The sequence below is a fragment of the Ostrinia furnacalis genome, unplaced genomic scaffold (genome assembly GCF_004193835.3).
Source record: "Ostrinia furnacalis isolate ACB-3 unplaced genomic scaffold, ASM419383v2 OfSCF7582, whole genome shotgun sequence".
Taxonomy (NCBI): Eukaryota; Metazoa; Arthropoda; class Insecta; order Lepidoptera; family Crambidae; genus Ostrinia; species Ostrinia furnacalis.
In genome coordinates, this window is record NW_021137821.1 from 82,943 (window position 1) to 97,236 (window position 14,294).

Sequence of the window (14,294 nt, forward strand, 5' to 3'; positions counted from 1 at the left end):
TACGCAGCATTTTGTGTGGCTGAGTGATATTCTTTTTCTTATGTATTTCCAAACAGAAATTTCCAATGTCCCTATTCTATTTAAATTAAAATTGATATTTTTAGGACATGATTTTTAATTTTATAGTATTCAGCATTATGAATATGTTATTATTGTGATTTAGGTACTTATTCATTTGAATCTCATAGGTACCTTACAGACTCGACCTAACACCCTGGAAATACATGAAATATCTAAAAAGTTTCTATTTCTCTAATTAGCGTCACAATTAAAAACGTTTTAAAATCTTTTTAGAAACACCATTAATTAATGAGTCCAGTTAAAAAGTTCGCTCCAATAACGGAACAAGGTGTCTTCTACCTTTGTGCACTTTTACAATGTTATAATTGAGCCATAAAACGAAGTAGTGTGAATTTACCGGCACTAAAACTTAGAAGTTGGATCACTAGTGAGAGACATCATTTTACACGTTTCCCGGTCTTGAAAACAATATTACCCACCATCCCCTTTTCCTTTATTAAACAGATTGTGTACATTTTTTGATGTCTTTTGATGTTACGGTAACGTACGATAGAATAAAGCACATGAAGACACGATGTATCCTGGTAATTTATTTAATTGTACTCCGATGTGAATTCGCAACATTATTGTAAAAGTAGTTTGTTATTCGGACGATTCTACTTCCAGTATCAGATATAGGTTTTAATTAACTTATATTTTCAAGATTATACCTTTTATTACATCCTGTATAATCGTTCAAAATCTTCTCATCATCGTAATCGTAACTAAAAGGAAAGCTATCAAAATAGCGTTGAAAGATTTGCCTATCTGAATAGTCTGATGAAATCTTAGCAAGTCGCATCCAATAGTTAGTTGCGAAAACTATGTAGGAGTTCTGTGTTTTCCAGACTTGCTACTACTATCCCGAGAAACTGTACCTATCACTTCAATATTCGTCTTTGAACACAGTCCCGTCGAGATTGTTGTTTCTGACTGTCGATTTCTCATTTGACTGATGTATTTCATCTGAAGGTGCCTTTGTAAGGTTAAAAGGAATAGGGGGCGATACGCAGTAGAGCAGTCTGAAACCGCACCAGTCTGTTTCAAATAATTTCGAAGTCAATAAATTTAATGAAGGTAGCAAACTAAAAACTAAAGAAAACTTTTACGAGTATCAAGTTTGGTTAGTTTTCATTTATTCCCTAAAAATGTAATGGAGATGAAATTAATTGTAAATAATTTTGGTCAGTACTTCATAATACATACGTCACAAATCTGTTTACCACAACTTTATTTAAGAATAATAAACTATATCGTATCATAACCCCATCGACTTAATGAAAAAGAAGGTGCTCAATATAAAATCTTTCTATTTCATATTTTTTGTTCCGTTTCTAAGAAAATCATTTTTGAAAATCAAATTGATTTCGTATTATAATGTTAGTATAGTAGTCACGAAAAGAAGAAGTATGGGTAGATCAAGCTCATGGTGAGTTGTAGGGCTGGGGTTCTCAAGAGAAACTTCAGCTTTCAGTTTCGTGAAAATACACCGTTTATTTCTAATAACTTTAGCGGAGCACACCTGCACGTCATGGCAGTTGGGACGAGAGAGAGCGAGCCTCGCACCTTTCATTCAATCCTATCATTCGGTTTATTTTAACGTTTCACTATTTGAACGTTTCAACGAAATTAAAAAATAAAAGTTAAAGTTTGTTTTCTTTTACATTCCTACACCAGGTTTCGTTGGCGTGCCGAGAGCGCGGGCGGCGAGGTGTCCGGCTCTGGCGAGGGTTACCTACGCGCGGGCGGCGTGTACGTGCTATGCCTGCGCGAGCGCCTGGGCCGACTAGATGCAGCTGTCCTGCACGCGCCTAACCCACCCAACGAGCTGCAACTGTCCTGGATAGTGCCGCAGTACCTGCTCGTCTCCGTGGCGGAGATCATGTTCGCTGTGTCGGGCCTGGAGTTCTCTTTCACGCAGGTAATTTAAGCGAAGCTTCAGCTCCTGTTTTCTTGATTTTTATGGAACGCTGAGAGAGCTGGCGGCGAGGTGTCTGGCTCTAGCGAGGTTTACCGGCGCGAGCGCCTGGGCCGACTAGACGCAGCTGTCCTGCACGCGCCTAACCCACCCAACGAGCTGCAACTGTCCTGGATAGTGCCGCAGTACCTGCTCGTCTCTGTAGCGGAGATCATGTTCGCTGTGTCGGGCCTGGAGTTCTCTTTCACGCAGGTAATAATGACGTGAGATTGAAGATGTTCTTGATCAGGCATTGAACCTGTTACTAGTCAAGCATAGATTGATGGGCGCAGCTGGTGAGTTATTATCGGGCATAGGTTTGTTATAGTCACTGCTCATCGTCGGACCTCGAGTTCTTTTACACGAGATCTTTATTACATTATCTCTATTGATATTGGGAGATGTACCTACTCATGTCATCCAGGATGAACCCACAACTATCTACATTGTTGGCCACAGGAACTTTTATTTTAATCTGCCCTACCAAGCACGTAATGCACACAGATAATTTCACCGCAGCTACATAGTTGCACTTGAATCGACTGATATTATTGCGCGCGCCATAATCTATCACATGACTAGCTGCGAACACACTGCTTTGCTTGATTAGGCGCGCGTTTAAGCGCTGTCGAACGGACGGTCTTCCAGCTAAAGCGAATTATATGCAAACGGCTTAATTACCGCATTATCTTAGAATTCCTAGAGGTGGAGACATTATTCTGCCGAAATCCCACAGTTAACGTTGTTCTGTCACTATACATTAACGAAGGTAATTAAGCTGTTAACAATTGATATACCTAATACTGTTATCTTGGACTGACATTTCTAGGAATCTGATCGTAAGCGAGGCGTAATTGGATTATAGCTAAGGCACAGTAGCTACCGAGCTATTTTAATAAGGTAAGGTAGGCAATAATAATGTAGGATGTATATCTTATTGTTAGATAATGAAATGTTCTTAACCATGTTATCTTATCTAATATTCTCTTAACGTAGAATGTACTGTACCTAATCATCTATTAATTACCTGTTTAAATATTTTTAGGCGCCAAAAAGTATGAAAACCATCACCATCGCCGCGTGGTACGTGTCGGTGGCGTTTGGAAACCTCATCGTCATATTGGTGGCTCAGACCAAAATCTTTGAGTCAAGGGTGAGCAGTATACTTGTAAACTTGGTAGCTAATCATCATCATCATCTCAGCCATAGGCCTCCCCCAATGCTTTCCATGTTGCCCGGTTGGTAGAAGCCTGCGTCCTTAATGATAATATTATCTTGCTCACTGCGTCGTTCGCGTAGATTTAAACAAAAGCAGTCTATTCAAGCTATCAACCAACCATCATCCTTAAGTTTCTATAATGCCATCTTTTATTTCTTTATTATTCACACCGCTATGCTATTCATCAAAACCGTAGATGTTGAGTGTAGAAAATCGTAAATACACTCGACAGCAAATAAATCGCACCACCCGCGACGCGAACTTTAAAGATTTTCTTTTGACACAATAATGGTGCCCCAACAATATTGGTGTTATTTGAAAGCCCAATAAAAATCCTTAAAGAAAAACACATTTAATTTCTTAATAAATGATTAACATATACCATAAATGTGACTTGAAAAAAGACCTCACTTTGGGCTCACCTCTGGGATCAATTAGACCAAATTTTATGGTTATAAAACCAAATAATGATCACACGTGTCCTCTTTAACAGATGGATAGCGATTAATCCCAACTTAACAGTTTTATAGCCATAAAAGTTGGCTCAAGCGTAACTAACTATCTATTTTTTGAAGAAGTGACTCTGGATCCTTCTAAAGAAACATTTTTGGGGTAAAAACCTTTCCTATAATGAAATGAAGTTTAGAACTAGGCTTTTGAATGGTACCAATATTGGTGTGAAGTGGGGATGCATACGTTTGAAAGTGCTTGTCGCGGGTGGTGCGATTTATTTGCTGTCGAGTGTAGTTACATAAATAAAGAAACTTAAATAGAATTTTCTGTTGTGGTATCCTACCTACTTATATATTTTTTGATATTTAATGAAATCGTCGGTTTAGAGCAGCGCTCGAAAATAACAATGTAAAATGATCACATTTTCATAAAAAACACGTATCCAAGCGTGCATGGCCGCCGGCTACTATTTCCAGGGGCGCTGCAATAAACATTTTTTGCTTGTTAAAATGAATTTTTCCATGTCTTTGTTTATTTTAATTTGAATAGTACATGCGCAAAATGTAGGGTTACAATATTTTGAAATTGATATTGGAAAAATAAAGTTAAAATTTAAAAGTTGAAATAAAAAAGCTGCAAGGCGTAAAGCATTTTATGGCTGTTTGTTTTCAGGGGCTGAACTTTTTCAGATTTTAATTATAATTTATAATTACAAACATCCTTATTTTCACATTAATAATATTTAGGCTACATAATATGGATTTCTCAAACACGATTATGGCTAAAAGTCAAGTAGGTAAATGCTAGCCATTTCAAAAACCATGCCAAAAAAAAAGAAAAGAATGGCAAAATAAAGAGTATCAATTTACATAATAATTAAATATCTTTTACGCCGAATTTCGTGTCGCACAAATAAGTGTTTAATCTACATTTCGTTATTGGATACGTTTAAATTTTAATTGGCTTAATTGGATAATGTCATTGGGCAAATGGGCACCATTGCGATTGACAGAGTAACAATGGTAAACATTTATTTTCATGTTGTCGCAACACATTTCCAAAAACACACAAATTAGATGAAATAATAATACAGACGCACCTCAAGTTAACTACTGTGGTTAAGATCTTAATTCCATGTAATTTATACTTTGTTACAAAAATGTACTAACTTACTCTGAAATGTTGAACTTTTACTTGTTCATGTGTGGAAACCAGTTATGTAAACCAGGTATGTCGTGTTTTGTCGCCTGTAATAAACAGTTGAAATTGAAACCGAAATCAAGCCGTGGGTGGAAGCTGTAGGAAGGAAGGTAATACACTAAACTTCATAAACGTGTTTGACACAAACGTAACTGAGCAAGTGATCTGCAAAAGTTTGTAGCGTTTGCTCATTAGTACGACTGAATCTGATTACGCTAATGGTGACATTCTCCCCTCAAACCACCTTGTTATAGTTCAGTTTAGAATATTAATCTGTGCTAACGTTGTTGACGAGCTTAACTTGCTTGTTATACTCGTACATCACCAACTTAATAAATTGTTTTGGAGTTAAACGCTGCAATACTTCAAAGCTGTACTGCAACTTGTCTGTTACTTCCCATGATCTACCGCATGTTTAAGACAGCCACTTGCTCTCTGAAATTAATTTGTGCTTAATATGTCTGCTTCCTAAGTAAGCCTAAGTTCCTAACTAAGATTGCACAAAATCCGTGTTTTAGTGAGATTATCAGCATTCATCTTGAATAGATCTTTTAGGTGTCCTTTTATTACACAGAGTAGAAACCACTAAAGTATAATATAAATCGTACCTAGTTCCTTTATTAGATTTCCTCCATTTGAACCTCACATTTCTTTTCATCTAAACATATGTAGTATTAAAGCCTTACTGCCTAACCCATTCACGCGTCAATTCATGCCGAAATCCCAAGCTTTCTCGCTATGAATGGGCTTCCCAGCTTTACTTCTTAGTTTGAGACAAGATTAATGAGAAAAATAAATATGTTATAACATAAGTGCTCTCAATCGTTTCCTGGACCGAAACCCAAAATGTGATGAGGCGATTTTAGTGCTTTAGTGACTTACCCAAACATTTGGATACCGTCTGCTACGCCATTGGGGCGTCCATATCTTTGTTGGTAGAAGAGGCACAATGTTGTTGCATAAGCTCTTCGAAAAGAACCCGAAACAACTAAAAGATTGTATGAAATCGAACTCATTTGGAAGATGGTGAAGGAAATCGGCCCGCAATTAAGTATCTTCTTCTTATCAATTTTGCTCTTCGCTCTTCTTGTATGGCATCTACTAGTAACAAATAGCGAGCTATTTTATGCAAAAAAATATTTTTTATCCGCATTTAGAGCTTTCGTGCAATATCCTTCAAAATCCGAAACAATTTACGTCAAAATACGAAACATCGTCTGTCAGTTATTTCGTAGTAGCACATTTCGGAGGTAACGTCAAAATACGTCACGTACGGACTTCCTTTCCGATTTCGGATCCGAAACATTTCATAGGCAATTTCGGATTCGATTGTCGTTGGACGGATTTCGTTTTTCGTAGTAGGCCTGCTGATTTTTACCACAGTACCTATAAACACAGTTTATACTGTGGATTTTTACCATTTGACGTTTCAGTGTTTTATGACTATGACACTGACACAGACACATGTCACTAAGAAAAAGATTTTCGTAAAGAGGTCATCACGGATTTAAACACAATAATTACCATAAAAGAAAAAGAAGAATTGTTTTTCACAAGCGATTTTTACTTCGAATGTAGCAAACAGGATTTGACCTACATTCCCCATGCTGGCCAGACGGGACCTTCGTAAAAGCATTTCACATTACACTTATTTTTTTATTGATTTAGGCGACAGAATTCTTCGTGTACGCCGCGGTGCTGACGCTGGCGATGCTGGTGTTCCTCCGCATGGCGCAGGGCTACCAGACGCGGAGTATTGAGGGCGACGCCTCCTCCTCCGAGAGCCGGCCGCTGCTGCATCATCGCTCAAAGGTGAGTATCATCAGTCATTTGTTTAGACGACAGAGTTCTTGGTGTACGCTTCTGTGCTGACGCTGGCCGTACAAATGACGTTAATTTGTACTAACAAAAAATATTTCTTTGACCCTTTTCGAACCCAGCTCTATTTTACAAGGCTTTTTTAATTGCTCGCCCTTTAAATCCTGTCAGATGAAAATGCGTAAATCCATTAATCCCATTATAACAGGAGCTTGCTATGAAAACAAACTTTAACATAACAATCCATAAAACTGGTTATTACTGCAGCCAGGTGAATACAACTTTGCCAATTAGCTGATTGCCTGCGGCGGAACAGCACCAGTTTTCCACTTCAATGATAGAATTCCATGACAAAGGGCATGACGTATAGGCACAAAATAGGTATAGGGGAGACCGAGGTGAGTTGTAACAGAGGAGAGTTGTGATTTTGACAATTTTTGGAACTTATTAACTACTAGCGAGCTCGTAACAGTGCGCGTTCAAGTCTCGAGCTAAAAAATACGCGCTGTTGCGACGCGGGTCATGTAAACAGGTTTCCAAGAATCGACATTGTCACAACTCTCTTCTGTTACAACTTACCTCGGTCTCCCCTACATCCAGACAAAGGCTGTACGCAAATCCAGTGACGAGACATGATTAGTCAATTTATTGTTCCAGCCACAATACAACACAATTTACCTTTGATTAACATACTCGTAGCAATTTACCTCCTAATGATGTCGGTAGCTATAGCATCCGTGGCTCAGTGGTTACATGGGACTCTTAAGAGGTTTTGTGTTCGATTCCTAGAGTGTTTCAAGCAGCACAAAAATATAAAGTTCTTTTCGTGCCCCAAACTTGAGAAATAATGTGGTCGCCGTACAAACTGATGTTAGGTTTTTCACCTCATAATTCTTTTTTTCTTTCTTATTGATAGTTTAACACCTTCGCTGCCAGCCTAAAAATGGCACTATTCCGTTCGGGCCATGGGGGACAATGATGGGCGACACTTTAACTTTCCGTTCGGGCCGCGTCGGACAATGATGACCGCGAGTCAGACCTATGTTCAAACCTCTGTATTGAGCCGATGGACAGCATTTCTTCAATAATTCTCATATAAGCTGACCCGCGCGGCTCCCAAGATTAGTGTACGTCACTTGGTTCTCAAGTAAAGCTCGGACTTAGAAAAAAAAATGTGGATAACGGTAGCGCAATGAAACATGGTAATTANTTTTTAAATAAAATTTAAACCTTTTTTAATTAAATTTTTTTTTGAAAAAAAACACTTTTAGCGTTCCTTTTACGGTATCATCGATTAGTTTATTATTATTTTTAATCACTATTTAAGACTTATCCTGCTAGTTTCGTTTCTCATTTTATACCTTATAATATTCCTATTTATGCGTAATATAATATATCAAAAACCTACCAATGTACAACTCTTTATTTTTTTGGTTGTTCTCCTTTTTTTTTTGGATGCGAGCGGGGATGGTCGACAACATGACCGCGCGGCCCTACGGAACGGATTTTCGAATTTTCGCTCGCTGGGGCCATGGGGGTCAATGATGTCCGACGCTTAATAATACGATGTAGAGACTCAAAAACAACTATATGTTAATATAAGATCCTTTATTTATGTTTATAATGTAACGATTTAACAAAAAAAAACAATCGACGAAAATTGAAAAAAATTGAAATTTTTACTTGGCCTGGTAGGAAAGTGCAGTGTCGGACAACATTGACCGCGTTGGCGTTCAATGTGTTAAATCCTCCTCTCGGTCGAAAATTGGTTTAGCGGTTTTGGTAATGATGTGGAATAGACAGTAATACTTATTAGTTTTGCATCTTATTGACAGTTTAGATTTTGAATTAATTGAAAGCTTTGATGTATAGGCATTAAGTATTTCATGTTGTCGAATTTTAATGGTTAGGCGTTATTGTACTCGTAAATACGTGACGTGGGTGAGGTTCTTTAAAATGCAACGTAGTTTGCTTGGTAGTTTGTGTTGGTTTTGTGACAGAATGGCAATCGCGGATTCTCCGGAACGTGTGTTTCCTGGATTGAAACAGTTTTCTGACACCGGGAAATGGTATTCGCATTGGCACCTATTTATGCAAACAGACATTTACAATTCCCTTTAAATGCCTATGAGTTTAACGTAATAGGTTCAAAATAAATCAGCGTTTGCCTGCGGTTTCGTTTGCGTAAAATTTCGGGGAACGTGGTGTATCTGAAGATTTTTAACATGATAATATATTTATTAACACATTCAGTAGTTCTATGAAGTTTCAATCTTATCTTGATTCCATACTTTTCGACCCCGTTTCATCTCCATAGGGGGATGAATTTTAGAAAAGCCTTTCTTTGCGAATTAAAGGTTTAACCACTTTTTGCATGCCGAAATTCGTTCAGTGGATTGAAATGGGTGTTGATAGATCAGTCAGTCCGTAAAACGGTTGCATTTTATACTCGTATACAGACTACAAAATCTGAAAAGGGCGGTATTTGAGGCTCAACTCAATGGAAGAAAAATATTTTCAGCTCACTAGACGTTGCATGTGGCTGCATTTCTTAATAAAATTATTTCAGTGAAAACTCGTTATTTTCCATTTCAGATAATTTACATTCGTGTTGATTCGAGAAACAGATTCACTTCTTTTAAATATGTATGTTGTGTATTAATTTGTTTTACATCAGTCTTGTTTTCCGAATGAAAGCCAAAAGTGTTTTTATTAATGAAATTTTCACGTACAAAATATTGTTTCCGTATTACAAAAGCGTATGGTTCATTAGCACGACATTTAAACTTGTGGTTTTCGTACATTTAATAGATGTTGACACAGCGATTAATACAGTTATACAATTAATTATATGTACAGGAAAGAAACATTGGTTAAATTATAATAAGGTTGTGTCGTCAACTTTTTGGCCAAGGCCTGTTCTAGTCTGCGTAAACGTAGGTACCTGGTACCTACAATACAGTGGGCCACAGTTTCCAGCTACCCATTTCCGTTTTTTCTCTCTCTCATCAAATGGCTATTCTTTGCGATAGAACGAGACGACATGTCCGGAAATGGGTAGCTGGAAGTGTGGCCCATAGTACCTACTTTTTCTTAGCCTCACGGTATACCATCATAGGAAACCGGTCTCAAGCGGAAGCGTTTACGCAGTTTCTTATACAACAAATGGGTGTATCGTTTATGTTTTTTCCAGGTGATATCAGTCCATTCGCTGTCGACCTCTAGCACGCGCGCCTTCAGCGGCCGCAGCAGCGCGGCGTCGTGTCTCGGGCTGATGGAGCGCGCGCGACCTGCTACCTGGCCCACGCGCGCCTACGTGCACCTCGCGACACCCAGCACTAGCGAGCCTCATGTCACGACCCTCGCCAAGTAGACCGCCTGTAGTGTGCTGTTCACCGCGCTATTGAACATCACTACGACAACTGTAGCGCGGCGTCGTGTCTTGGGCTGATGGAGCGCGCGCGACCTGCCACGTGGCCCGCGCGCGCCTACGTGCAATTCGCGACACCCAGCATCAGCGAGCAACGCGTCACTACCCTGGGCAAGTAGACCGCCTAGGCGCCTGTAGTGTGCTGTTCACCGCGCTATTGAACATCAGTACGACAGCTGTAGCGCGGCGTCGTGTCTCGGGCTGATGGAGCGCGCGCGACCTGCTACTTGGCCCACGCGCGCCTACGTGCACCTCGCGACACCCAGCACCAGCGAGCCACGCGTCACGACCCTCGCCAAGTAGACCGCCTGTAGTGTGCTGGTGACCGCGCTATTGAACATCACTACGACAGCTGTAGCGCGGCGTCGTGTCTCGGGCTGATGGAGCGCGCGCGACCTACTACCTGGCCCACGCGCGCTTACGTGCACCTAGCCACGCCCAGCACCAGCGAGCCACGCGTCACGACCCTCGCCAAGTAGACCGCCTGTAGTGTGCTTCACCGCGCTATTGAACATCACTACGACAGCTGTAGCGCGGCGTCGTGTCTCGGGCTAATGGAGCGCGCGCGACCTGCTACTTGGCCCACGCGCGCCTACGTGCACCTAGCCACGCCCAGCATCAGCGAGCAACGCGTCACGACCCTGGCCAGGTAGACCGCCTGTAGCGTGCTGTTCACCGCGCTATTGAACATCACTACGACAACTGTAGCGCGGCGTGGTGTCTCGGGCTGATGGAGCGCGCGCGACCTGCCACGTAGCCCACGCGCGCCTACGTACACCTCGCGACACCCAGCCCAGTGAGCCACGCGTCACGACCCTTCCCAAGTAGACCGCCTGCTTTATACTGATCACTGCGCTATTTGAACCTCGCTACGGCTGCATATGACTGCGCTATGTGCGCCTTACCACGACACACCTAGCACCAACGAGTGACGCTGGCTAAGTAGATCGCCTATAGTGGTTGCCACCGCGCTATTTGAACCCTGCTACAATGACCTACATAGTGTTTGAACACTAGTGCGATGGAGCGCGCGCTTACCGCCACGTCACCCACGCGCGCCTACGTGCACCTCGCGACACCCAGTACCAGCGAGCCAAGGGTTACGACCTTGGTCAAGTAGATGCAGGACTTTGCCAGGAGGTGGATCCTGCATTGTATCTCGCCATGCCCAGTAATCTCGATCACAGGGTCACGGACTCATGACTCTAGCTTCTGTTAAACTGGTGACTGCGCTACGTGCACCTCGCCATGTCCAGTACCAGTGAACCGAGGGTCACGACGCTGGTCAAGTAGACCTCCTACATTGTACTGGTGACCGTGCTATTGAACCTTGCTACGGCTGCATGTGACTGCGATATGTGCACCTTGCCATGCCAGGCACCAATGAAAGATAATAGTGGTGACCACGCTATTTGTATTTAGCAATGAACGGCTTGCATAGTACTGACGAACGCCATATTTAATGCTCTTGGCTGTACAGAAAATTATTAGACCAGAGTTATTATATTTTTCATAAAAATAGGAGTCTGTGGAATGAGTCCAAATTGATATCCCAAGCTATCTTATTATTATAATTTCAGATCTTGTCTCTTACATTCTGTATTTTAGATAAGTTCGTACTTATTATGGATTATTTTAGATAAGTGGTTATTTTAATATACTAACTTACTATATCTAACACTATTATCTACCTACTTAGTTGTAATGTCTTTTCTTTAAATAAATACGTACACATTATTGATATTGCTTTTATTATTTGAAATGAATAAATAAGAAAGAATAAGAAAAGGTTTTTCCTATCACAGGTAAAATAAGTATTACCAGTTTCAATTTCAGTTGATTTAACTCCACTCAAACTGAACCTCTTTTAAACAGTGTAAGGTACAGTCAGCGTCAAATAGTTCGTATTTTAAGTGACCAAAAAGTTGACATTATTCCAAACTAGCTGACCCGGCGAACTCTGTTCCGCCTTAAAGGCAATAAATAAGCAAATCTTTCCTTATTTGCTCACCGTTTAGACCTACCCCGGACTACAACAAACATTTTATCACCAAAATCAGCTCAATCGGCCCAGCCGTTCTCGAGTTTTAATCAGACTAACGAACATCAATTCATTTTTATTTACGAGTATATTATAGAAGATTGTAATCCTTTTGTACCCTTTGCACCACCGGCCTGCACCACTGGTGGTGCAAAGGGTATCTTTAACAAAGACGTGTTGCGAAGTTTTTGGCTACTATGGGTGTCACCGCTAACTCCTCTAAGCCTAGGTGCAGACCATCGATTATTAGTCGGCCGATAGTTGGGCACGATTTTAATTTGTATGAAAATCAAATCGGTAATTATGCGCACTTCCATACATGCCCATACTGATTAACTGCCCGATTAAATTATCGGCCGACAAAAAGTTGGTGGTCTACGCCTAGGCATCACATCACATCACGAAATTATATTTTGACGCTGACTGTTCTATATTATTTTTCCATTTATAATTTTCAAATCCAATTTATAAAAAAAGCTTCACAACAATGCCTTATAAAATTACAAGCACGGAAGTTACATATCTACTAACTCCAATTTTCAATATCTAAAAAGTAATAAAAAAAGCGAACGATCGTATAAAAATATCCAGGACCGTTTTGATTTGCATAAAAATAGGTAGGCTTTTACTTGTAAACGTAGTTTTTATTTTGAACTAAGTTTGAATAACATTACAGCGAATTCGTTTGCGTTATTTTTTGAACCATGAAACATAAACAAATAGTTACAAAGTTTCAAGTTTTACGTAGGGAAGAGAGGGCAATGTACGAGTATGTTATTGTATTGTTATGTATGTATTGTTGCCTAAAAAGGCAATGTTGCTCATGGCAGCGCAATAGACCTTCTACAGCAGCATTAAGACAGAAAATTAATATACAATCTTTGATTAGGAATGTAGCGAAATCTGTGCTGCTCCAAGAATGTTGTGAAGACCATTGTATTGCCCCAATATTGTCTCAAAGCTTTCGGCCACACAATACCGCTATAGATAGCACAGGCCTATATAGTTATATAGCCGTATACAATGTCAGTGATAGTGTAGTTCGTCTGCAATGTCTTTGCGTTCGCAAGTCTTGTACCTACCTACTTACTTAATATAGGTAAAGTTAATTAAGCCTACTAGATTGCTGTGCGTAACGAAGTAACTATTCGCGCGAAGTGCCTGAAAAATGACGAAGTTCATTATAATGTGCATTTTTGGTATGTATTTTATAATTTCAGTTAGGCATAACAACTTTTTTTAAATCTAGGAATGTACTCTAGGGATAAAGTCGGGTATGTATCAATTAATAAGTTTTAATTTTAGTGATAAAATACGTGGGACCTGTAGCAGTTCCTGCAAATGACACGTGTAAAGATTGTCTAGCGAGTCTATTTGAGAAGAGATTTTTCCCAAAAAATGGTGACATACCGATGCTTAACCGAAAGGTAGGTAAAGTATTTTTCTTCTTCTACTGAATCAAACTTTGTTAGCATCATCAATATCGATATTAAGTCACCACAACAGGGAGCACTCTATTTGAATTTGAATTTATCTAATTTTCCAAAGACAAATAATAGGGGGGGGATTCGTCCTACATTCAACCCGCTGACCAGTCCCGTTAGGGAGGCCTGACGTTTCCATATTGTTTATTATTTAATTATCGGTCTGAAAAAATACCTTTTCTTTTTCTTTTAAAGTAAACGAAAAGAGCCAAACACCTTATCACAACCGAACTTTCAACAGTTATAAAAGCGCTTTAACTCTTAAAATTTTTGACACACAATCTAATTCAATCCTTCTCTCTATTCTTGAGTAGCTTAGGTGTTAAGTTTGAATATGGTAACAGAATTTACTCCACAAATAAGCTCAGTGTTAGTACGAAGTGCAAACTACACAGCTAAACACGCTGCACTTAGTGGATACAATTTAGTAATTAGCTTGAAAACTTGTAATGCACTAATTCGTAAAATGAGTTTAGTAGCTGGCAACACCTCGTTTCAGTTCGTCTCTCTAATCTTTAACTTTAAGACAAGTTAAAGATGATTTGATTATTCAAAAAATATTGCACATTTATTATGACTTTAATTGATAAATACTTACATTCATAGCAACTGAATGGTTTCTTTTGACAGTG

At 39.7% G+C, this 14,294-nt stretch overlaps 2 protein-coding genes across 2 annotated transcripts in view; both read left to right on the forward strand.

Moving 5' to 3' along the window:
* Nucleotides 1-10,193, forward strand: part of LOC114365313 (uncharacterized) — a 37,696-nt gene extending 27,503 nt beyond the window's left edge. The window contains exons 26-29 of the mRNA XM_028321844.1: nucleotides 1,738-1,981; nucleotides 3,063-3,170; nucleotides 6,558-6,701; nucleotides 9,901-10,193. Coding sequence (XP_028177645.1) covers nucleotides 1,738-1,981; nucleotides 3,063-3,170; nucleotides 6,558-6,701; nucleotides 9,901-10,080 — 676 coding nt within the window. The 3' untranslated portion in view covers nucleotides 10,081-10,193. The remainder of the gene's footprint in view (nucleotides 1-1,737; nucleotides 1,982-3,062; nucleotides 3,171-6,557; nucleotides 6,702-9,900) is intronic.
* Nucleotides 10,158-14,294, forward strand: part of LOC114365314 (uncharacterized) — a 29,994-nt gene continuing 25,857 nt past the window's right edge. Inside the window, exons 1-2 of the mRNA XM_028321845.1 lie at nucleotides 10,158-10,248; nucleotides 13,484-13,605. Coding sequence (XP_028177646.1) covers nucleotides 10,158-10,248; nucleotides 13,484-13,605 — 213 coding nt within the window. The remainder of the gene's footprint in view (nucleotides 10,249-13,483; nucleotides 13,606-14,294) is intronic.